Genomic DNA, 23,097 nt, shown 5'->3' on the forward strand with positions numbered 1-23,097 from the left:
GTCTTTTTACGCACAATCTTCAGTCGCAACATTTGTACATGTGACATGTAGCTGACTCCATTTCAGGTATTTGGTAAACCAATGATCACTCACCACTTTCGACGTCCAGTTCATTGTAAAAAGGTAAATACTTATTTTGTTTCGCCTCTATGCTATGATGAACATAAATTCATGCTAACTCAGAGGGGTTCGCCCCACTGATTGACAAACCTTTCGAGACTTTTCATCTTTCGACTGATTGCTTCTTTTACTTTGATCCCTGCATGTCACAATTGGGTGGAGTTTGTGCTAATGAGGATGCAGATTGCTTTGTTACTGATTGCGCTGAGCTGCTACCAACCTTGTGAACATCGTTTCTGTCTATAGAGAGGACACTATATTGCGGTGTTGCATCAGTCGATGTAAGAAACGCCCAGACACATTCAGTATTGGCGTGGGCCAGGGAGGGTGGGCCCCGTAGGCACGCGCCATTATGCTTTCAAGTATAGAAGTTCATAGCTTGACCAAACGAACACTGTATGCATCATTTTCCAAGTGTGCCATTGCCATATTGAATAGTTTAGTTCAATCGTATACCCAATATGCTTAAGAACGCGTGTCTTCATTGATAGGTGGGGAACACGTGAACGCGCGTCTTCGTATTGCGGTTTCGGAAATTATAGCGTGATTACCGTTGTCCTTTTAACATCCCCAAATACAATATACTAACAGCACATTGCAACCACAGAATTTGAGACAATAACAAAATGGCAGCAAACCCTGAAGAGACCAAGCCGGTAACTACCGAAGGCGCAGGACTCCTCAATGAGGCTACTCCAGAGAAGCAGCCCGAGTCCAGCCCTGTGGTCGAGTCCACCGACAAAAAGGAGGACGCCAAGGCCGTAGACGATGCGACTACCGGAGTAGCTGATCTTTCCGTGTCTGAGAAAAAGGAAGAGGAGAAAGAGGTAGAGAAGGTGGAGGCGGAAGAAAAGAAGGAAGAACTAAAAGAGGAACCAAAGACAGAGGTCAAAGAGGAAGAACCAAAGGAGGAGACCAAGGAGGAGACCAAGGAGGAGACCAAGGAGGAGGCCAAGGAGGAGGCCAAGGAGGAGAGCACGACGGAGGAAGTAACACCGCCTACTACTGCTAGCACAACAACGCCTGCCGTTGCGGCTCCTAGTGACGCGCAACCCGAAGCTAGCACCGTCGAACCCACCACCGGCCCCGTATGGCCCGAGACGGCGCCCGATCATCCTCTGACCAAGTTCTACGACGCGTTTGAAGCCCTCGTCACCGAAGCGCAGCACAGCGAGGTCTACGGCATCGAGCTCAGCAAGTCCAACGCGTTCCACACCAAACTCATTCTGCAAAAGTTCCTGCGCGCCAACCAGAATGACCTGAACAAGGCAAAGGCGCAGCTCCTCGAGACGCTCAAGTGGCGCAAGTCGTTTGACCCCGTCAAGGCTGCCACCGAGACATTTGACAAGGCCAGGTTTGAGGGCCTGGGCTACGTCCTTGAGGTTGAGGGTGTACCCGAGAGCCCGAATAAGAAGGATATTACTACGTTCAATGTCTATGGCGCTGTCAAGGATAACAAGGCTACATTCGGGGATCTAGATGGGTAAGTCGAAGTTCTACCAAACAACTCTCTTACCCATATGTGAGAGAAGAGTTCAAGAGAAAAAAAAAGGAAAAAAGCTAACGAGTTCAATCATACAGCTTCCTCCGCTGGCGCGTAGGCCTCATGGAAAAATCCGTCCAAGCCCTCTCCCTCTCGTCGGCCACGGCCCCGATCCCCAACTACGGCGAAGGCCCAGACCCTTACCAAGGCTTCCAAGTCCACGACTACCTCCAAGTCTCCTTCATCCGCCGCGACCCCCTCGTCAAGGCGGCCACCAACAAGACGATTGAGATTCTCGGGCGCCACTACCCAGAGACGCTGTCGCGCAAGTTCTTTGTCAATGTGCCGGCAATCATGGGCTGGGTGTTTACCGCCGTCAAGCTCGTCGTCGCCAAGGAGACGAGCAGGAAGTTTGTCGTCCTGAGTGATGGCAAGCAGCTTGCTACGCAGCTGGGCAAGGACGTGCCAAAGAGTTATGGCGGTGAGAAGCCAGAGTTGGCCGAGTGTGCCGAGACGATGGCTATGGCTTGAGCTCACGGTTTAGGTGTGGGATCTGGAATAATGATGGATGGTAATGGCAGGTGGGGGGGAGTGGTGGTGGTGGTGTGGCGTAAGGTGGAAAAACTTTGTTTCGAGCGTAGGGGCAGAGCGATGGTAGTAGACTCTCTCTTTTTTTTTTCGTCCCCTTTTTTTCTTCTTCTTCTTTCTTCCTTCTAGCAAGGGACTACACCAGTCCTTGATATACCCAAATTGCACTTTCTTCTATAGCGTTCTGTATTTGGGAATGCACCTCAATATTTATATTATACTATAGTTTCTTCTTCTGCGGATACCTTGGTTGAGAGAGTAGTAGAATTACACGATTCTTCGTTATCGTCATGATACAAGGTCAAGTACAAACAGAGGAAAGAAAAAAAAATGAAGACACTAGACATTTCGTTACTCCTCCCTCTTCTTCTTCTTCTCATTCTCGTCTCTACCCACCACCGCCCTATCCACCCATCCCTCTCCCCTCAAAACACCCAACCCCTTCCTGGCAACGCCACTATTAACAGAGCGCGGCGAAACCTCATAAAGCGTATTGACGAGCGCCAAGCTGGCCACAAAAAGCAGCACATCGCCATTCTTGACACCAGTCCACCAGCCATGCTTGACACCCACTTTCCACAGCGAATCCAACGACATACGCGCCGTGTACAGGAAATTCATTCTGCCATTCCTTCGCCCAAGGAAGCCCCACATGCCGCCCAGCACGCCGCTGAGGAACCATCGCTGAGTGGCGAGGAAAGAGCGAGGCAGGAAGTTTGTAAAGAGGCAGATGGAGCCCCAGCTCGTTCCTATTGCGCCGGAGAGGAAGATGGACATGCGGAGGATGGATTTTGCGAGGGTATTTAGCGAGGCGAGTGGCGAGGACAAAAAGGCCTTGTATTTGCGGATGCTGAGGGTGGCGAAGAAGATGGTGAAGAGGCGGGCGATTTTCGGGAAGGCTTGGATCCAGTATTGGATGTAGGTGCGGAGGCACGAGGGGTCTTGTGGGTGGAGGAGGGCGCAGGAGAGGGATTTGATGGCGGGGTGCGCCGACGAGGTGATGGGGGAGATGGAGCCCAGACGTTTGGGCAGGGTTTCCGTGTCTGGGAAGAGGATGGGCGAGATGAAGGGTGGCCATCTCTGGCGCGAGATTTCAGCTAGGCTATCGACAATGTCGAAGGTGCCTGGCCAGGGCGCGGACTTTGGGTAGTCTGCGGGGCGCTTTTGGATGTATTCGGGAGAGTTTCGGAGAATGTGCTCGCCGAAGCCAGAGGGGAAGCAGTCGCGGTCGAAGACGAAGGCGTGGAGGAGCTGGCCGCATGCTACGGGCATGAGCATCCAGGAACCGAACCAGCTCGGTCTGTTTTTCATGTAGCCCAGTTCTTCGAGGTAATTGTAGCCGAATTCTAGCGCTCGTGTCATGACATAGATTGCCATGGTGATGCGCAGCTGGTCTCCAGGGTACACGGCGAGGAAGAAACCTGCCAGGCTGGATCCAATAGCTGGTGCGAGTGTAGACGTTAATGTGCGGGATATTCGCGGGTTCCGCCGTCGAAAAGAGCGCGCTTCATTGCTCAGAAGACTCTCGCGGATGCGCAAAAAGACGCGTCGTAGGAGGCGATGGAAGAGAAGAATTAGAGCGAGAGAGCTGCTAAGACGGACATTGGGTGATTTCCAGATGGGTACACGGGGTTGGTTCCTGCTAGCATGTCAGTATGAATGCCTTTCCAGCCCTTGTTCTTTTGCGCTGAGCAAAATGGACTGGTTATACCTCTGGACAGCTCTTCGCGACAAGAACCTCGTCTTAATCACCTCCCACGCCTTGAGCCCAGTCAAGGTTACCAAGCCCAGGCGCAACGCGGCGCGAAAGGCAGCGACATTGTAATCATCCGGGCCTTTGACAATTGCGTCGTATCGCTTGGGGGTAATGCTGCGTTTCTTCACAGCTGGCGCACGTGAAAGGAGGTACTGGTGCAGCAACTGATACTCCTTTGCCGAGATAGTATAGCGCAGCGCATTACGCAGGATGGGGTCGATGGGCTGTGGCTTGCCCGGTGGAGGAGGCTGCGAAGCGCTAGCCGACGACGACATGCTGGGCGTCTGGTGTGGTGTGAGACGTGATCATGACGTGAAGGAGGGGAAGCGCTTTGTCGTTGTTGTCGGCGCAATCTGGGGTCTGGGGGAGGCTAGTAACCTGAGGCCCATAGGGCTTACCTTGACACGGCACATGCACGATGGACCTCGGTTCATGCAATCCACCCATGATGATGAATCATTCACATGCGAACTCCCCGCATACTTACATACCCGCTCAAACTTGGCAATCTGCAGGGTCATTGCCAAGGAGGTATGCCATGTGAATAACCAAACCATGCTGGCTTGCTAAAGACGTCTTTCCACCTAGAACATGTTCAAGATAGCCTTGCCAATCCTACTGAAATCACTCCAATTCTTACTGGGTGCAACATGACCACCAATACATTGCAACGTCCGAGAATCCACGTTCCTCATTGGGATGCATCAATGATTTAGTTAGAATATTCCTACTTTGATGCGATAACTCGGCGTGGCCACTAAGGGGAAGGGGAAGGTGCGTTTCCCGCTGTGATCCGTATGGCCATTGTGATTTCATACTCTGCTTTGATGAAAGCAGCGGACTTGCTGACTATGTAATTCCTAGAAGAAGTGTCGGCTTCATAGATTTTAGTCTGTATGAAGTCTAAGAGGACAATACTCTCCTTTTTTTTCTTGCGTATAAGAGAATGAGTGCCTCGAGCAATCTCATCTCCATTTTACAATTACCTCCCTTGGACTAAATGCCAAATCAAGACAGCACACCAAGCAAAACAAACATCACTTCAAATACACACACACATTCTCAACTAAGGCACAATGACATGTTTCTAGAACATTCATATTTCTTCCAATATCCAGGCCCCCTCATAAGAAACGCCCTAATATTACAAAAGATGCATCCAGCACCACACCCATTTCCATCCCTGACCCATGATATATATTCCACATGAAAAAAAGCCAAAAGCTATACATAAAAGAAAAGTTTTGGTGGGGGGTTGTTAAAGAAAAAAAAACGACCACATATTACAAGATTGGCTCTATTTTCGGTTTTTTTTACAAAGCGAAAAAGGCGAGGAGCGCAGCAAAGAGGGCGCTGTGGGGAACCACGCTGAAGGGCGATGCGGCGCCGGTGAATTCAGCGGGTGATGAGGGATTCAGACCACCAGTGCCAGAGGCCATAGGGACGGTGGCAGTGCCCAGGGTAGTGGCAGTGGGGTAAGGAGGAGGGACGGCGGCAGTGCCCAGGGTAGTGGCAATGGGGTAAGGAGGAGGGACGGCGGCAGTGGCCAGAGTAGTGGCAGCGGGATAAGGAGGAGGGACGGCGCCACCAGCCGGAGTGGTAGTGGCGGGAGTCTGTGGGGGCGCAGTGCCGGGAACGAGAGCGACAGGCTGGCTGGGGGTGGCACCAGGGGTGCTGGGCTCGGTGGTGAAGTAGACCTGGGGCACAGTGATGGTGGTTGTGCCATAGGTGATGGTGGTGCAAGGGGTTTGCTCGGCGGGGGGAGCGCTGCTGGCAATGGGAGTGAGGGCGGGAGCTGAAGGAGCCGGATACTGAGCAGGGGCTGAGGGAGCGGGCATGCCCTCTCCACCAGTAGGAGGAACAACGACAGAGCTGCTCTCAGCAGCAGCAGGGACAGAGCTGCCAGGAACCGGAGCAGAGGCGCCACCAGTAGGAACAGCAGGAGATGGGGTAGGGTTCAAGGGAATGTACGAAGGGCAGTCGCCGACAATCTTGGGGTTCTCGGGGATGTGCTCAGCGCAGATACCAATGAAGTACTGGAGCGCCTTGCGGATATCGTCGTCGCTTCCGCAGCGAGCAGTAAGGCAGTCGATGACATTCTTGGTAAACTCGGGCTTGACACAGTAGCACTTGGCGTCGGTGTTGTCCTTGCAGCCAGGAGCAGAGATCTGGAGCCACGAGTTCATGCACTTGGGGACCGAGTCGGTAACGTTCACAGGAGGGTAGCTGGGGCTTGATGGCTTGGGAGCCTCGGAGCTGGTGGCAGGAAGAGGAGTGGCAGTGCTGCTAGGGACAGCAGATGACTCTTCGCAAGACTGGCCATAACCGCATTCAGGAGTGGCAGAGCTCTCGACTGGGGGAGTGGCAGTGGTGCTCTCGACAACTGAAGAAGGAACCTGAGTAGGAGGAGTGTATGCAGGGGCAGACGTGTTGGTGTAAGGAGCAGGCGAAGAAGCGGGAACCTTGGAAGTAGGAACATCTGGGGTAGGAGTCTCTGAGGGAGTCTCTGAGGGAGTCTCTGAGGGGGTCTCGGTAGGAGTCTCTACAAGAGTTTCCGATGTGGGAACTTCAGCAGTAGGAGTCTCGCTGGGTGAGGTGGAAGCCTCAGGAGTGGAAGCAGGGTAGCAGTTGTCACCTTGGCAAACTCCACCAGTAGGCTTCTGAACCGATGTAGTGCCGCATCCCTTACCACTGTACCGTCCACACTCATCGGCAGGAGTAGTGCTGGGGACTGGGGTGGGAGTTGACTCGGCAGGAGAAGTGGGATACTCGGCGGGGCTGGTGGTAGAGGGAGCCTTAGGTGGAGTGGGTGTGGTGTAAGGAGTCTCAGGGCTGCAGTCAAAGCCAATGTTGTGGAAGCCAATCTCGCACGAGTCCTGGTCGCCCTGGTAGTGAGAACCAAGGTAGACGTCGACGGATTTGGCGCCACCACACTGCGTATTCTGAAGCGTCGATCCACCAGCTGAGCAGCTGCCGAGCTGCTTGCAAATAGACCCATCTTCCATGGTGTAGTGGAGCTCGAGTTCAGCGTCGAATTCAGAAGAAATGTCCATATGGCTGATGGAGAAACCACGCTTGTTGCAGCCGAATGAAGCAGGCTGCTTCTTGCTGACCTTGTTCTTGATGCACTTGTTGCCAAAAGTCCTCTTGGTCAACAAGTCAAGCTTGCCAAAAGAGTTGGCGCACTTCCAGCCTCCGGAAAAGTCAAAGTCTCCGTAGTTGCTGACCGAGTCACCGTCCTTGAGGTCAGACCAGTCAAAGCCAGCCTGTTGCTTCTCGCTACACTTGTTGTTGCTGTAGTTGGGTGTGCCATAGTTGTCGAAGAAGTTCCAAGTGGCAGCGACTTGCTGAGAGGCCAGTCCAGTGACCAAAAGAGCGTAGGTAGTCTTCATTGTCAAAATGTGGGGTAGAGAATAATAGTAGCAATACGTAGTCGTGTAGTCTGCAAACGATGTAGATATCGAGGCAAGACGTAAAGAGTGTCAATGGTAGTAAGGTAAAGGTTCCAAGAGACCGAAACGAATGATGGTCTACAAAGAAAAGAGAATGTAGCCTAAAGAGGGCAGTGTATTCCACCTGGGGGAAAAGCGAATGTAACAGCAGTGCTGTGATTAAAAAAGACGAAGCTGATGGAGGGGGTGGGTGTTGCAAAAAGCGGCATGAACATGTAAAATATATTCTTCCCATCCAGCACAGGGACGAAACAAGCAAGCTTGAAACATTGTCAATGTATTGGTCGATAATCGTGTAGCATGGGGCCTCGAATGCTCAGCCTCCTAGTCGGCTTGTCGCGCGCTCTGCAGGCCCACATGGCTCTACAGCCGTCGGTTACCAGGCTGCCTGGGGGGTGGTGGTGGTGGGATCCAGGCACTGCTTCAGCCGTGGCATGGGGTGCTTCTGAAACGCCCTAGATATTTTCCTCTAAATAGTCTACCATGCAGCTTTGTGTGAGCAAGCGGCCAGCGAACCATTCAGTACGCGCTCAATTGGACCCCCGGCGGCTGGCTTTTTCTTGGCTCGCCGTCTGTCGCCTCCTATCCATGGGCTGATCGACGCCACAATAGAGTTACTTTTTGTCCTCAGCGGCAATCGACAACGACGTGGTGTTGTAGGCGAGTGCGAGGCCTGGAAGAGGCGGTCTCATGGCCATGTTCTATTTCCGCTTCTGCCAGAAGCCGCCCGTCAGCTTACCATGACAGTCTCCCGTTCCTTGCATCTGCCCATGTCCATACTGGTTTCCGAATACTGGACGCTGCATAACCTTGATTGCCTATTCGAGTATCTTGCGCCGATCTATGGAGACGGATTGGTTGGAGGTGAAGCGCTGTCGCCCAAAAGCAGGCGCACAAGCGTGTTTCATGGCCATCATCCATCGCGCCCATGCAGCGACCAACGAGGGCCGGTAACAACAAGCTTTGCCCGACGAAGGCTCTGCGTCTCTCGGCGCCGTGCGTCTCGAGTGCTTGGAGATGCAAGATTACAAGGGGCATCAAGGATGAGGAAACTCGATGCGATGAGGCTGCGAAGAGGGCCACAATGGCAAACTCAGAGTTATCAAGCCGGTCGGGCCCGCTCGTCCGTGTGCGCCACCAACCCATCGGGCCAGGCGGCACATCATTCAGGGCCGCCCTGCTGCTGCGATCAACACTGACGGCGGCTCTCTCCACAGACACAGACACATGTCTTCCAAAAATGGCGTTGGCATATTTGCTCTTGCCCTGACCCTGTGGCACACAAATGCAAGGATGTGTCGTCTCGCCTTCCTGTCCTCCTACACCTCGACACACGGCATTGTCGTCAATGTCGCGGGTACCCCCGTTAGGACATACCAGACACAATGTATGGCAGTGGCCGTGTCAACCCCCAGACTGCACCTTCATATCTTGCTTGTGACGAGAAACGACGGCCCAAGGCATATCCTATGTCACAGTGGACAAACTTGCTTGCCACCCTTCCTGAGGCCACTTGGTGTTTACATAATGGCCCTAACGTTTCAGGACCAAGCCGGGTAAGAATGCAGTGTTCACTCTGGGGTTGTGCATGAACCTACCCTCGTGTGGGTGACCTACCCTCCATGGCCGATCAACAACCCATTGGGGGAAAAACATCTTATCAGGAACTCATCCAGGAGTAAACATGCCGTGTTGCTACTAATGCCACAGGATAGTACGAGTATATACAAGCTACGACCATGTCTATATCTTTAGGTATACGAAACGTCGACCCATCCACGTTGAACGCCAGCACTTATCAGTCTAGTTGCGTCTTTTGCACAACGCCACGGAATTGCATCATTGTTCACAGAGTTCAGCGATGAAAAAGAAAAAAGAAAAAGTCCCAAAAGAAAAAAAAGGGTTGTCCTGAAATTTCATCAACATGTACTGCGCAAAGTATCCTTGCTCTTATGGTTGTTCATCCTCCACCACAATGTGCACAACTTCGCTTCGCCGTCGCTCTTTCACAAGGCAGCATCGGGCTGCGGTTCGCACTTGGGCGTGGCATTCGTGGGCTGCGCGGTTCAAGAAAGGCACTTGAAGTGCTCCGCAAACAGCAACTAGAGCAGAGCCCCACCAGGCCAACGGGGTGAATCGCAGCTCAATCGATAGACCATAGAGCAGACCAGCGATGGGGCTAGCGACTGTGCGACAGGCAGCACCTGTCGAAGCAGCCAGTCCGTTAATCTTTCCGAGATGTGACTTGTCAGGGGTGGCTTCCTTGATCATAATGAGCAGCAGTGGGAACGCCAAAATTGACGTCAGATTTCGCACCGTGAGGCAAGCAAATATACCGGGGTAAAGCAAGTGCTCAGGCAGAAGCTGCAAGAAGGGCACGATAAAGTACGCAATGGGGTGTGCCAATGTGACAATGAGCAATAGCCTCCACACGCCAAAGCAATCAGCCAGCACTGGAAAGACGAGGGCCTGGATCACAAGCTGGATAATGCCATTCAAGGAAAGAATGATTCCAACCTTTTGAATTGGGATGCCAAGACCACCACCAAGTGCGGATGAAGCAAAGTCCAATGCATTCATGTCGTCATTGGCGCGTTTGTCCTGAAGAAAGATGGGAAGCAAGTGGTCGTATGTCATCTGTGAAGCGGTTAGCGTTGATCCATGTGCCACAGTGGTCCTCGGTGCATACCGAGTGGTACGTGAAAATTCCCAGTGCTATGACAAACATAATCACTGGCCGTGTAAAGACTTTCTCACTGGCAGGCGATTCAACCCAGTCTCCGTTGGACCGCACGCGCCAAACCTCGTCGCGCTCAACTTCGACCGAGTTGAATGTTCCGTATGAGTCCGCAGTCAGGTTTGCCGCAGAATCGGCGGTTGCACCTTGGGCAGGCAGAAGTGGGGTCTCTGCAACAGTTGCATCGTATTGTTCGAAGAATCCGTGTGGCTGCTTGTCTGGGTGGGTTTCGTCTAGCAGGAAATATGCCATGATGATGGAAAGCAAGAGCAGGGAGGCGCAGATGATGTTTGGCAATAGGTAGGGAAATTTGGCAAACAGACCTGTGGGGCTGAACACCGAGGGAAAGTTGGTCGCAGGCTCAGAAAAGTAGCCACCAATCGAAGCTATAGAAGTCAGAGATTTAGGGGGGTTCAAAGTTCAAAACCAGGCAAGCATGTTCAACTTACGGCCTATAATGGTACCAATGCTCCATACAAACGGCATGACGGCATAAGCCTTTGCTATTAAGCAGTCAATATCTAGTTTCTCTGCAACAAACAAAGGGCAGTACTTACGCTCATGCTCAGGTCGCTTTACCAGCTCTCCGACCATGGTCTGAATGACGCCAATGTTGCCGTTGAGCGCACCGCCGATAATTCTACCAGCAAGTGCAACCCAAAAGTTGGGGGCTAAGCCAACAAGGAGCAGGGACGACATGGTGCCTATGCATCCAAGTATGACGACGGGCTTTCGACCTACACGGTCGGATACGCCGCCCCAGTACATGCCACTACAGGCCTCGGCAAGCGAAAAGGCGGAGATGAGCAGGCCGGCAAAGAAGGGGGCATTTGTTTCTGTGCCAACGTGGAAGTTGGAGACGAGTTTCCAGGCATATGGAAGGATTGAGGTGAGGGCAATTGGCTCTGCGACCCGAACGAGGGCTGTATGGCCATGTCAGTATAGGCGGGCACGTGGGGTGCCAGTGGTAAGCAGCAGTTCAGGGGGTGAAAGGCTTACCTAGAAGGCCGAGTTGGGCGGCGGGAAAATCGTCGTCGTCGGTGGAGGCATTCTGGAGGCTAGTTCTTCGGTTCTTTGTGAGAAATGGCATTCTGCAACCTGGTATGAATCTTACGGCTTTGCCAACACGCAGCCTTACTGTGGCTCGGGGTGGCGCGTGGGGGTGGTGGGCAAGTATAGCCTTTTCTGCGCTTGGCCTGTGTGTGCACGCTATCAAAAAAAGAAAGAAGAATGGGAGGGGCGTTGGGAGCAAATATGAGGCGAGGGCGGTGTAGAAGACGAAGAGTGCAGAGAGAAGAAGGGTGGTGTGAGGAAAGTTCTGGGTCGTTGTTGTGCTGGGCAGCCACTAAAAAACGGATAGGATCGGCCGATCGCGTCCGACACTATCTGGGGGAACTTGGGCTCCCCTCTGCTTGCAGCGCTGCGCTGACTAGCCGGCCTCTAAGTGACCACGACATGCCACTTGACAGACGGCTTGCAGTGCGTATGTGCGAGAAGGACGGCTGGTGGTTGCTTGAGATGGCGATGCGACTTGGGTATGGCGGCGTCGGGGAACCTTGCTCGAATCCCTCGTAGACCCCACCTTGGAGCGCTAGCGGCGCCGGAACGGGCTACTAGGGCGACGGGTTTGGAAGAGCGTCTGCGTCGTTGTGACATCAACTGGCAACGGCGTCATAATCGCCTCTGTTTTGCTTTTCTCGCGCGCATGGTTTGGTGCTGGGGGCGGTTCGCAGCAGACAGTGTGCTCGGCTTCGGCTTGGGCGTCATGGCTCACCGCCATCACTGGATGTGTGCGCATGATAACACGGCAGCACACTAGATGGGTCTGGCTGGCCTCGCTCGCCGTTGCCCTGCATGCCGCCCCCAGCCGCCCAATCACACGCGCCCTGTACCTTGATCTTCCTGTACATGCGCACCAACACGACGCACCCCGCGCTGAACTCATGTCCTGTCCTGCGCTGGAGAGCAGATAAGCAGCAGCAGCAGCAGCACCATCCTCCTCCTCGCTGGCCGGGACGGTCGTTGCATGTGCCGGCAGGGAATCTTCTTACCTTCATCGACCGTTGGCCAGCACACCCAGCCGATGCGCCAGACCAGACTCATCCATACTGTACGCCTCCAGCCTCTGTGCAGTGCAGGACCACCACGCACTCTCCTCTATGCATCCAAGTCCCTTCTGCACCCTCTTCAGCCGCCATGTTTTGCAGCCGGCCCTGGTCGCGTGCTCCCATTTGCGTGCTGATGTTGTGCCGCAAGCCGCCTAGCACCATTGGGTTAGGTCCCGTCCCGCCCCACCCTACCACATCATCCCTTCTTGAGCCTCACGCCCATCAACTCTTCACAGCATGCCTTCTGCACCACACGTCGCCAAAATTTCAGCCATGCAGCCAGCCGAACCGCCCCAGTTATCCGTCTCAGCTCTGACGTCCGAACTGCGGATGCCTTCATCACCCTGCCAAGTGGCAAAGACGGGGCCGGCAAATTTCTCGAAGAATTTTACGTGATAATGTGGATCTGAAGGCAACACGGCCACATCTCAGCATGAAGCTATTACTCACCACGCCCCACTGAGCCCATCTAACCTCGACCTCGCTCGCGTCTCGCACCACCCAAGGTCCATGTTCGCACTCATCTAGTCCGCTTGCAGCCCTATCGTGCCATTTCCCCCACAACCTGCACTCCGCTTTGTTAAGCATGATAGCACATCGGCCTACATAGTAGGGTCCGTTGAAGTGGCCACAGGGCAAACCTAGAAAAGCGGTGCCCGTCGGGAGACGATCGTTCAAGGGTCTGTTCGGCCACTAGCAGACATTACGTCCTAGCATCAGGTTCGACATGGCCGATACAGGAGGTGGTGCTTTGGTTCAAAAGACCACACTTCGCCCGTCCTCGGTGCGCAAATGTTTTCCTACCATTGACTCTCAATCCTCCATACACAGTACCACCTTGCTGTAACCAACCTCAACCATGGGCCTGAAAGCCTTTCTCAAGAAAGAACAAAAGACGTCCTCGAACGGCGATGTTGCCTCGGACTACCCCCCTTCGGAGAAGGACACGGAGGCATATGGACACAACACCGACATCACAACAGGCTGGACTGGCGACGGTCATGCAGGCGCATCTGAATACCCCAACGCTTCTGGTGAAAACTATCGCACTCTGGGTCGATGGCGAGCATGCGTCATCCTCATCACCATCGAAGTCGGAATTGGCATTCTGAGTCTACCGCAAGCTCTTCAAACGCTCGGACTCATACCCGGTATCATCGCCATCTTGGGATTTGGCGGGCTCACAACCTACTGCGGCTACATTCTACTCCAGTTTCACAGGATGTTTCCCATGACCACCAATCTCGTCGACTGCGCTCTCTATGTCGGCGGAAAACCGTTCGAATACTTTCTCGGTGTTGCCTTCATCTTCAACCTGGTGCTCATTTGCGCCTCAGCCAACATTACCTTATCCGTCGCTCTCAACACACTGTCCAACCACGCCCTCTGTACCGTGGCTTTCATGGCTGTCCCGCATATCCTGTGTTGGCTTCTCTGCATCCCACGCAAGCTCACATTTGCCGCTGCCGCCAGCTGGGTATGCACAATATCCATTGTAGCTGCTGTCATGATTGTCATGATTGCGCTTGGTGTCTCCGGTCCACAAGCTCCCCCCGACTTTAAAGTCTCCATCATTCTAGTTGGAAAGCCTACTTTCGTTCAGACCGTCAACGCACTCTTGAACATTGCATTTGCGTTTGCGGGAAACCAAAGCTTCATCAGCGTCATGGCTGAGATGAGAGACGCTTCTAGGGACTTTCCCCCAGCGCTTTACATGCAAAAGGGATTCGAAGTGGTAATCTACATAGTGGTTGCATGCGTCATCTACGGCTTGGCTGGCGATGCCACTACATCACCTGCTCTTGGCTCTGCCCCCAGGCTTACGGCTAAGATCGCCTATGGCATTCTGATCCCCTCGGTTCTGGGTACAGGCCTTGTCATTGGAATTACGGCCATCAAGTACATGGTACGACCGACCGCCCCCCTAGCTCCCGACTGAATCACGCAACTAATACATACGCAGTATATCACCATTATGCGCATCGCAAAGCCTGACCAGGTCAACGTGCACAACACCTTCACATGGGCCCTCTGGATCGGCATTGGTACGCTCTTCTGGGCCGTATCCTTTGTCATTTCCAATGCGGTGCCAATCTTCTCGTCCATCCTCAACATTTCATCGGCCATTTTTGTGTCATGGTTCACCTTTGGCCTCACCAGCATTTTCTGGTTACACATGAACTGGAAGGTACAATGGAGTACCCCATGGAAGAAGTTCTTGGCCATCGTAAACTACGCCATCATGCTCATGACGATTTTCCTCATGATTGGTGGCTTATACACCTCTCTCAAGGCTCTTATCGAGATCTACAATGATCCCAACAGTAATCTGAGCGGACCATTTACATGCTCAGACAACAGCATATTTTAGTCGCAACGCCATGTAGTACTACTCAATTTTATGTTTTCTTTCTTCACATCCTAAAAGGCTTGGCAGTGAACGACCATGATCTGGACACAGTCATGACGTCAGAGCATCGGTCGCACTAATGAACACGGCAATCTCCATTTATCGCCGTTATTGGCTCTCCAGAATCTATCGCGTGTGTATTCCATGCCACGTTATCAATGTCCGTACCAGGTGCGTTGGTGGCTGCTCCGGACGAGGAATCGGAGTTCTGTATTCATCTGCAGAGAGGGCGAGTCGGGAAGACGATTACCGAAGTACCCACCAGGCTCGGTGGACTTGACCACGATATAATGGGTAATGTGGGGCCGGTGGCTTCTGTTAAGGTATTTGGGCGTATCACTATAACCTATATATCCGCTCGTACTGTGTCTAGCCATGCTGTGCTGAGGGACAGAGGAAAGGAGTATGCTTGCATGTTGGTGCCCCCATTGGGCTGGTGCCACTTGATTAATCTATCCATGATGGCTTCAACTTGGATGTCTACCGAGGATGTCGGTGATTTTGCACTAGTAATGCGTCGAGATCCAAGGTGCATCTGCCAGGTAGCATCCATCGCCGTTAGCCCTCCCATCAACCAAAACAAGGCGCAATGGTTGGAGCGTGTACGGCCGAAAAAGTCGGAAGAGCCAGGTTCCTGAGCAAGCGTCTTGGCAGCAGAAAAGGGCGCTGAATGGTTGAATGCAAGTGACGAGACCACCCCTATTCATGTACCGGCAGTTGGTTGCGCAATTTTCGGCCGAGCCACCAAGCAAAGTAGTGGGGCTCTCAATTGAGTCCGAGATGCTTCTGTGATGTGCTTGTAGTAGTATGCTACATGGCCGCAAGCGGGACGTAAGCAGCCCTGTTCAAAGAAGGTTGTGAGGGTCCCTTGTACTACCGGTAAGCCGTGCTGCACGTCAACTGTGTAGCTCACGATCAAAGAAAGCACTGACTTCGTGCCTCTTGCGCTCTGACCGCACAGTATCAGATTACAACCATATGTACACACCCAGACACGCCGGTCTCATGATTGAAAAAGCTTGTCATACCCCATACCCCACAACCCCGTATTTTGCCACGCTAAACAACAGTACTCCCACTTGATGGGTAAACATCGGCACCAGATGCTACCGGCCCAATAGCAGCCTCGGACTATATGCATACCCCTCCGCCTTCCGAATGGTCTATACAAACATCACCATGTCATGTTCCCCGCAGAATGTGCCCGCGCCTCGCACTTGTGCGCAAACGGCGTAAAAACCGTTGTACCCCGGATTCAAGAACGGAACGGCAGATGTTTAGTCGCAAGCCATAGTCCGCGGGACATATCCTCGACGAATAATGCCTCTTGGACAGGCTCAAGCCTCGTGGTATAAAGCATGGCGAGCCTCAGCTATCCGCTTGATCCTTCTTTCACTCAGCAAACCAACTGCCAATCATGTTGCGCAACGCTGCTCTCGCCACCGCGCTGTTCGTCGGCCTCGGAGCTTCCAGTGTCGCACCGACTGCCCAGATCAAGAATGGCTCATACGTTGGCAAGTACTCCGCCGAGTATGACCAGGACTTCTTCCTGGGCATCCCCTATGCGCAGCCACCTGTTGGAGACTTGCGCTTCAGGAACCCAGTTAGTTTGAACACCACCTGGGAAGAGGCCAAGCCAGCTACCGAGTATTCCTCAGAAGTATGTTCCTTCTTCCAATCCACACTATCTTGGCTAACCCGGGTTACAGTGCTACGGCTATGGCTCTGATCAGTGGAACTACCAGGTATGAAAAAAAACTCTTTGCGGATTGTAGCGCCGGATTACACTAATCCTTTACTGCTCTAGGTCTCGGAAGATTGTCTTTACATCAACATCATTCGCCCGGCAGGATGCACCGAGGAAGACAAACTCCCTGTAGCATTCTGGATTCACGGCGGTGGGTTCGTCGAAGGAGGTGGTGTTGACCAGCGCTACAACCTCTCCTTCACGGTACAGAACTCAGTAACTATTGGCAAGCCCATCATTGGCGTTTCCATCAACTATCGTCTTGGCCCATGGGGTTTCCTGAGTGGTAGCAAAGAGGTTGCCGATGCCGGTCAACTCAACCTTGGTATCCGAGACCAGCGCCTGGCCCTGCACTGGGTTCAGGAGAATATCCAAGCGTTTGGAGGTATGTTAAGATACAACGTCCCTTAATGCCAACTGGCGAGCTGACAACCGGTAGGTGATCCTGACCAAGTCACCATCTATGGAGAGAGCGCAGGTGGCGCGTCTGTCGGTATCCACTTGACCGCATACGGCGGACGCGACGACAACCTCTTCCGTGCTGCCATCATGGAAAGTGGTAGCCCCATCAACTATGCAAGTCTTTTGGACCCAGTTGTAAGCTCGGCAGCCGAGTACAATGAACTTACCCGCCGTACCAACTGCAACACTGCTACCAGCCCGCTCGAGTGTCTCCGTCATCTGCCTACCGAGCAACTCAACGCAGCCATCAACATATCAAGCCCAATTCTCAATGTCACAACCTTTAGGCCTTGCTTGGACTACGACCTCATTCAGAAGCCTACTTCTCTCCAACTCGAAGCCGGTGAATTCGTACATGTTCCCATTATCATTGGAACCAATTCTGATGAGGGCGCGTCCTTCAGCCCTTTCCCTGTAAACAATACCGAGGAGCTGCGCACTTTCATCAGGGCTACTGGCGTACCCGCCAACCTGACGGAGCAGCTGCTCATTGCCTATCCCGACGATCTTTCAGTTAATGTGATTGCAAGTCTGGGAGATGCTAGGCCGGGCCCACCATTTGGAGCACAGTTCCGCCGCTCTGCATCCTACTTTGGCGACCAGGAATTCATTGCAAACCGTCGTAAGACTTGTGAGGTTTGGGCTGCAGCAGACGTCCCAGCATACGCATACCGCTTCAATGCCATTCCTGCCGGCATCCCCGCAGATCTTGGTGTACCGCATTTCCAGGAAGTAGCCTTTGTATTTCTCAACCTCGACGGTGTCGGTTATAAGCCCGCTGCTGTAAGTACATGTTTAATTCCCAGATAATTGGTTACTAGAAACTGACCATAACAGACCCCGCCATTCGAGAACAAGACTGAACCCTATCGGGAACTCGCCCGCTTCATGAACAGCAACTGGGTCAGCTTCGTCCACGACCTTGACCCCAACTCGTGGAGGGACTCATTCGACTGGAACGGCACAGAAGCCGAGTGGCCTGTATATGACAACGCCAACCCCCTTGACTTCGTCTTTGACGCAAACGTCTCGAGCTTTGCCGAGCCCGACACGTACAGGAAGGAGGGCATGGCGCTTATCAATGCCAATGCCTACAATGTGTGGCACAGATAGACACTTCTCCAAGTAGCACATTGTTTGTAAATAGCCCCCTTACCTTGCAGAAATGTAATACACATAATGATGTCACCATCTTGATGCTGCGTCCTATGTCCCCTTGCTAATCTCCCTCCTTTTATCCATTCAAGCACCAGAGAGAAAGAAAGAAAGAAAAAAAACATTCCCACAACCAACAAAACCTGCCCCAATCGAAACGCAGTGTGATTTAGGCCCCCTCTCACCTCGCTTCGCCCAGCGCCTTGCCGGCCTGACTCAGAAAGAGAGAAGAGAGAAAACAGCTGAGCAACAAATGCTGATGCCTTGCTCGCTAACACCAAAAAAAAAACTCTTGGCTCTGGCCCCCCCCCTCCCATCTTGTCCTCCAAGCCACCAAGCGCCCCAACCTACGTAGTAACAAGCCCACTTTCTTGGCAAAAAGAAAACTCAGCCCCCGCCCAGCCCAGCGAAATCAAAAAAAAAAAACGGTGTCGGGGTTAAAAGACACATAGTAGTGAGATTACGCCTTGTCCGCATTGTTTTCCTTTTTTTGTTTCTCTTTCGTCTCGTTTGATGGGTTGGACTGGACTCGCTTGACTCGCTTGCACATTAAATGCCCCTCTTTGGGCTGTCTTGTGTGTCTGTGTGTTTTCTTTGCTGCCTAGAATGGCTGAACCGGTCGATAATCATCCGAGTTGGTTACTACTAAGTAACGTTGCTCTGTTGAATGCAAGTTTTGCGAGCGATGGGGAAAAGGGCTTGATTCCGTCTATGCGCCATTCCTTTCACCACGTTTTTTTGAGGGGGGAGAGGGGGGGGGGGGAGCGTTTGTTTGTTGCAATCGCCCGTTCTCTGGTTCTCTCCCAATTAGGCGTTTTTTGCGCTGGCGAAGAGGGTGGGGAACGATGAGTGTAAGTGTGTGTAAGTGTGTGTGTTGTGTGGTTCCGGTGAGTGATGACATGTGGGTTCTTTGGGTTTGAGGTTTCCCGTTCGTTGGTTACGGACGTTTCTTTGGCATGTGGGTGGATCAGTAGTGAGTGCAGGTTAAGTAAGTAGTTACAGCAGAGTCGGAAAATAGATGTTTTGGCACTCGTTGTCGTATAGAATTGTAAAACATGTGTATATATGCAATGTGTTTGTAGGTTCTGATTCGCTATTTTTTAGGCGTGAAACTGGGTTCCTTTGGTAATGTTTTTTTTCCCTGAGTCGATGTACATAAACTACCTAAAATCCACTTTTTCGGTAGCCCCGAGTACAAATCTACGCGAGTACACGCAACGCCTGCGGGTCTAACCTCAGGCGGGAACCGATGCGACCAATCATCCTTTGATGTACAGGCTGAGGCTTATTGCAAGGGTAACGGCCTTCTGTGGCTTTTATTTGATGCCATGTTCCTGTTGTGGTAAGCGTTGCGATGGGGCTCGTCTTAGCTTACGGTTCCTTCGACGGTTAGGCGAGAGGGCTATGGGGAGGACGCAGCGCAAGGAGCGCTGGCTGCTTGTGCATAAGTACGTGGTCGTTGAAGGCGGAGTAAGCCACAGAGATCAATGACTTGGGCGGTGCGGGTTGGGAAAGTGATACAAATAGCATGAGGATTTCGTTCGGATTCCGAGATGAGATCAGACAGAGTTAAACTACGACTTACAGTTTTGAGCTTAATAGCTTATTTTTGATTCTTCTTGTTACCTTTAAGTTTTTTTGTTGTTGTTACTTCTTTGTTTTCGATACCCTTTCGCTCTTCGTTCCGTCGCAATGAACACACTAGTTTATCGTGCGGATCCTCCCCCTGAAGGGTGCACTGAAGTAGGACCCCCTGGATGCGAAGTCGAGAACACAATCTACGGCTACTATCCGAACCTTGGGGCCAATGCCTTCTTTGCTGCCTTCTTTGGCCTCGCACTTGTCTTCCAACTCTACTTTGGTATCCGGTACAAGACATGGACGTATATGATTGCTCTGGGTTGTGGTTGTCTCGCAGAGTGTATTGGATACATTGGACGAATAATCCTCCACGACAACCCCTGGAATGATGTTGGGTTCAATATCCAGATCGTATTGCGTAAGTGGTCGGTCTTGTAATGGCACACAACGCAAGCTGACAACATACAATATAGTCATCTTCGCACCAGCATTCCTAGCAGCAGGCATTTACCTGACACTCAAGCACGTCGTCATTCAATTCGGTCAGGAATGGTCAAGGCTGAGGCCAAGTTGGTACACCTACATCTTCATCGCAGCCGATCTTCTATCTCTGGTTCTCCAAAGTGCCGGCGGTGCTCTTGCAGCGACGGCAGAAGATGGAGATGACATTTTGGATATCGGAACGAACATCATGATTGCCGGTATCATCTGGCAAGTTGTTGGTAAGTCACTCTCTGTTTGTCCATGCTAAGGCAGCACTGACACACAACTAGCGCTTGCCCTCTTCGGTCTTCTTGTCCTCGAATACAGCATCCGCACCTACCGTCGCCGCGATCGCCTCTCACCATCTGCTCTCGCACTCTGGGAGAATCGACGCTTCAAGTTATTCTGCGGCGCTGTGATAGTCGCCTATGTTACCATCTTAATCCGATGCGTGTATCGCATTCCCGAGCTACTAGGTGGTTGGGGTGGCGAACTCATGCAAGAGGAGCTGGAATTCATCATCTTGGAGGGTGCGATGATTGCGATCACAGTGTTGGCACAGACAGTGTTCCATCCTGGACTGTGCTTCCCTCCCCTTGGAAATACCTTTGGAAAGAAGAAGCACGCCGACACGGTTACGCTGGAGACAGGGACTGAAATGTCGGAACAAGAACGTATCCGTCATTAGGACTTGTTCTGAGGGGCATATAGCGCATGATGGATTAGTGAGAGAATGGATGGAATTATGTGAACATGTTAGATTTAGCGTTTTGGGTGGGGGCTTTGCACGCCAGGTTCTTGGTCCGGCCTTTTTTTATCTGCGGATTTTTTTGCAAGTATATACATAGATATTTTATCGAGCAGTGTTTGCGTCGAAGATAAGTCGGGTTTAATATGTGATAAATATATAGTTATAGAAAAAGAAAAGACGGGGGTGATGCAACACTAGTTCTGATTCGCTACTCTGTACTAGCTCAAGAGCTCGGGCCGTAACCGCGGCATTGCTATAATTCACTGTCCAGTCTCCGCATTGCTCTCTACTCGGCCAACGTGCGCGATTACGGCATCCAAGTCACATGTTACCAGTCGCGGGGCTTTGTAGGCCAAAATGAACCCGCCAAACGGCCCAACTGACCAGAGCGTTGCCGACAATGCTGGTGGCGACGGCGCAACCAGTACGTCGGCTGTCACGCCGCAATCGACAACACCCATGGCCATGCCCCCAGCATGCTCCTCCCAAATGGCTTCCTCCCCACCAGGCGCAACCGCTGGCGCTATTAGCGGCCCAAGTTTTCCACAGTACTCAGCCTCGACGGCTGCGATTCTTGAGAGGCTTCAGGGAAAGAGTGGTCATGCCGCTGGCAGTGCTGCATTTGAGGCCAAGAGGGCAGAAATCCTCCAGAGTTATGTCACGAGCGACAAGCTGCCGACACCCCCACCTGCCATGGCGACTGGACGCAGAGGAAGAGGAGGCAGAGTGAGCACACCAAGCGGCCTCAAGACCGAAGTCGGCGCATCACCTGCGCCCACGTCGTCTGGCCGCGCATCTGGCAGAGGGCGTGGACGGGGGCGCGGCGGGCGGGGAGGAAGAGGAGGCAAGCGAAAGCGCTCCGACAGCGACGAGGAAAGCCATGTCAGTTTACGCAACAGGTGGGAAGACTGAAGACTAACGTCATGTAGAACGACGACGACGGCGACTCGGACGTTTCGGATTCGTACACGCCACTTCCTACGAGGACAAAGTCTGGCCGCAGTGTTAACAAGCCTGTCGCATTCGTCCCAGTCATTCCAGAGCCGGCTCAGGGTGTAAAGCGGAGAAAGTCAACCAAGACGCTCCTCGCTGCCAAGTGCAAGACGTGCCACCGAGAGACCGACCCGTCGAACAACCGGATAGTATTCTGTGATGCCTGCAGTACTGCCTATCACCAATACTGTCACGACCCGCCTATCGATAACGAAGTCGTCACTGTGCTAGAGAAGGAGTTTCTATGTACTCCATGTACGCGAGCAAAGCAGACTGCTGTCGAGGGTGCACATGATCTGGTTGCTGCCGAGGACCTGTCAGTTGATCAGGTATGCTACTCTTCTAATAGCCACGTGCATATGCGGTACTTCCGTATGCTGACTTGAGCAGAAACGTGCATACTTTACCACGCTTCCCCAACACCAACTAGTCGGCCTCCTCCTAACAGCCACAATCCGACATCCGGAGCTCCCTGTCTTCCCTCCAAACGTTCGGACCCTCATATCCGACACATCAAACGCCAAAGCGCAACCGCAAGAGCGACAGCAACAGCAAGAACAAGAACAACAGAATCAGCAACAACCTCCACCGCCAACCCTCCAGCAGCCCTCAACAACATCACCTGCAAATGGTGTTACACCCCAGTTCTCGTCACACCCACAGTCGGAATTGGGATCGACAGAAGCCCAACCCCTGGGAGATAACAGCCATCAGCCCCGTACGACGATTGATCTGGCCGGCAACCATTACGACGAAGACGACGGCTACGACACCGATCCACCTGCACACTATCCCAAAGCTGGCAACGGACTTGCGCGAACGTTGCGTCCGGAAAGCGAAGACCTGAATTGGCTTGTCGATGACAACTTTGAGGTTTTCAGTCATGGGTGGAAAGGTGATGGCACGGGCATGGGTGCGGACGGTACGCTGGATGGTTTAGGCGAGGGACAGAAGGTGGTCTAGGATACTGTCGAGGTGTATCTTTTACAGTGAACGTCTTCAGAGGAGCGACTGACCAAGAGTTGCTGTGTGGCCACGGCCCTCACGTGAAAACAAAGAAGCAAAATAATTGGTGACGGAGATTTACCTCTGCCAAAAAAAAAAACCCGAGTCAAGCATAGTGTTGTACTACCATCATCAATAATAGATGCCCAAAGTCATGCGTCTAAAACAGAAATGTAAATTTCATTACTGAGAACTCTAAAGAAAAAGAATTAAAAGACGTAAAGTGTGGTATCTCGAGAAGATTAGTTGAAAAAAAAACACCCCCA

At 52.5% G+C, this 23,097-nt stretch overlaps 7 protein-coding genes across 7 annotated transcripts; 5 read left to right on the top strand and 2 right to left on the bottom strand.

Moving 5' to 3' along the window:
- Window positions 1-683: 683 nt before the first annotated feature.
- On the top strand, window positions 684-2,338 carry PSV08DRAFT_18743 (CRAL-TRIO domain-containing protein). The gene is made up of 2 exons (XM_014223646.2): window positions 684-1,603; window positions 1,702-2,338. The coding sequence occupies exons 1-2, from the start codon at window positions 747-749 to the stop codon at window positions 2,132-2,134; spliced, it is 1,290 nt and encodes a 429-aa protein (XP_014079121.2). The 5' UTR covers window positions 684-746; the 3' UTR covers window positions 2,135-2,338.
- PSV08DRAFT_412673 (uncharacterized protein) lies at window positions 2,093-7,574 on the bottom strand. The gene is made up of 4 exons (XM_066093933.1): window positions 5,438-7,574; window positions 4,260-4,345; window positions 3,903-4,223; window positions 2,093-3,830 (listed from the first exon to the last, which is right to left on the bottom strand). The coding sequence occupies exons 1-4, from the start codon at window positions 7,337-7,339 to the stop codon at window positions 2,543-2,545; spliced, it is 3,597 nt and encodes a 1,198-aa protein (XP_065948090.1). The 5' UTR covers window positions 7,340-7,574; the 3' UTR covers window positions 2,093-2,542.
- A 1,521-nt stretch (window positions 7,575-9,095) lies between these two features.
- Window positions 9,096-11,226, bottom strand: PSV08DRAFT_412674 (major facilitator superfamily domain-containing protein; the record flags this gene model as incomplete). Its single annotated transcript, XM_014223649.1, has 5 exons — window positions 9,096-10,036; window positions 10,089-10,522; window positions 10,586-10,639; window positions 10,694-11,059; window positions 11,136-11,226. 5 exons carry the CDS (start codon window positions 11,224-11,226, stop codon window positions 9,350-9,352), a joined length of 1,632 nt encoding a protein of 543 aa, XP_014079124.1. The 3' UTR covers window positions 9,096-9,349.
- A 1,808-nt stretch (window positions 11,227-13,034) lies between these two features.
- PSV08DRAFT_210818 (transmembrane amino acid transporter protein-domain-containing protein) lies at window positions 13,035-14,662 on the top strand. The gene is made up of 2 exons (XM_014223651.2): window positions 13,035-14,150; window positions 14,208-14,662. The coding sequence occupies exons 1-2, from the start codon at window positions 13,104-13,106 to the stop codon at window positions 14,613-14,615; spliced, it is 1,455 nt and encodes a 484-aa protein (XP_014079126.1). The 5' UTR covers window positions 13,035-13,103; the 3' UTR covers window positions 14,616-14,662.
- Window positions 14,663-16,071: 1,409 nt separating this feature from the next.
- PSV08DRAFT_231549 (Alpha/Beta hydrolase protein) lies at window positions 16,072-18,049 on the top strand (the record flags this gene model as incomplete). Its single annotated transcript, XM_014223652.1, has 5 exons — window positions 16,072-16,314; window positions 16,364-16,399; window positions 16,462-16,786; window positions 16,841-17,646; window positions 17,701-18,049. The coding sequence occupies 5 exons, from the start codon at window positions 16,072-16,074 to the stop codon at window positions 17,974-17,976; spliced, it is 1,686 nt and encodes a 561-aa protein (XP_014079127.1). The 3' UTR covers window positions 17,977-18,049.
- Window positions 18,050-19,495: 1,446 nt separating this feature from the next.
- On the top strand, window positions 19,496-21,060 carry PSV08DRAFT_231552 (RTA1 like protein-domain-containing protein). Its single transcript, XM_014223653.2, has 3 exons — window positions 19,496-20,017; window positions 20,073-20,321; window positions 20,373-21,060. Exons 1-3 carry the CDS (start codon window positions 19,711-19,713, stop codon window positions 20,768-20,770), a joined length of 954 nt encoding a protein of 317 aa, XP_014079128.1. The 5' UTR covers window positions 19,496-19,710; the 3' UTR covers window positions 20,771-21,060.
- Window positions 21,061-21,190: 130 nt separating this feature from the next.
- On the top strand, window positions 21,191-23,026 carry PSV08DRAFT_405514 (uncharacterized protein; the record flags this gene model as incomplete). Its single annotated transcript, XM_014223654.1, has 3 exons — window positions 21,191-21,715; window positions 21,763-22,155; window positions 22,217-23,026. 3 exons carry the CDS (start codon window positions 21,191-21,193, stop codon window positions 22,787-22,789), a joined length of 1,491 nt encoding a protein of 496 aa, XP_014079129.1. The 3' UTR covers window positions 22,790-23,026.
- Between the last annotated feature and the right edge of the window lie 71 nt (window positions 23,027-23,097).

Source organism: Bipolaris maydis (genome assembly GCF_028858645.1).
Source record: "Bipolaris maydis strain C4 unplaced genomic scaffold PSV08scaffold_16, whole genome shotgun sequence".
Lineage (NCBI taxonomy): Eukaryota > Fungi > Ascomycota > Dothideomycetes > Pleosporales > Pleosporaceae > Bipolaris > Bipolaris maydis.

Bases quoted from the DNA above. Each gene is read 5' to 3' on its own strand.
- PSV08DRAFT_210818 (XM_014223651.2), top strand. From the start codon at position 13,104: ATGGGCCTGAAAGCCTTTCTCAAGAAAGAACAAAAGACGTCCTCGAAC. The intron at 14,151-14,207 runs GTACGACCGACC...ATACATACGCAG, and splicing joins TTACGGCCATCAAGTACATG to TATATCACCATTATGCGCAT.
- PSV08DRAFT_231552 (XM_014223653.2), top strand. From the start codon at position 19,711: ATGAACACACTAGTTTATCGTGCGGATCCTCCCCCTGAAGGGTGCACT. The intron at 20,018-20,072 runs GTAAGTGGTCGG...CATACAATATAG, and splicing joins CAATATCCAGATCGTATTGC to TCATCTTCGCACCAGCATTC. The intron at 20,322-20,372 runs GTAAGTCACTCT...ACACACAACTAG, and splicing joins TATCATCTGGCAAGTTGTTG to CGCTTGCCCTCTTCGGTCTT.
- PSV08DRAFT_412673 (XM_066093933.1), bottom strand. From the start codon at position 7,339: ATGAAGACTACCTACGCTCTTTTGGTCACTGGACTGGCCTCTCAGCAA. The intron at 4,224-4,259 runs GTCATGATCACG...CCAGACGCCCAG, and splicing joins AAGCGCTTCCCCTCCTTCAC to CATGTCGTCGTCGGCTAGCG. The intron at 3,831-3,902 runs GTATAACCAGTC...ACATGCTAGCAG, and splicing joins TCGCGAAGAGCTGTCCAGAG to GAACCAACCCCGTGTACCCA.
- PSV08DRAFT_18743 (XM_014223646.2), top strand. From the start codon at position 747: ATGGCAGCAAACCCTGAAGAGACCAAGCCGGTAACTACCGAAGGCGCA. The intron at 1,604-1,701 runs GTAAGTCGAAGT...TCAATCATACAG, and splicing joins ACATTCGGGGATCTAGATGG to CTTCCTCCGCTGGCGCGTAG.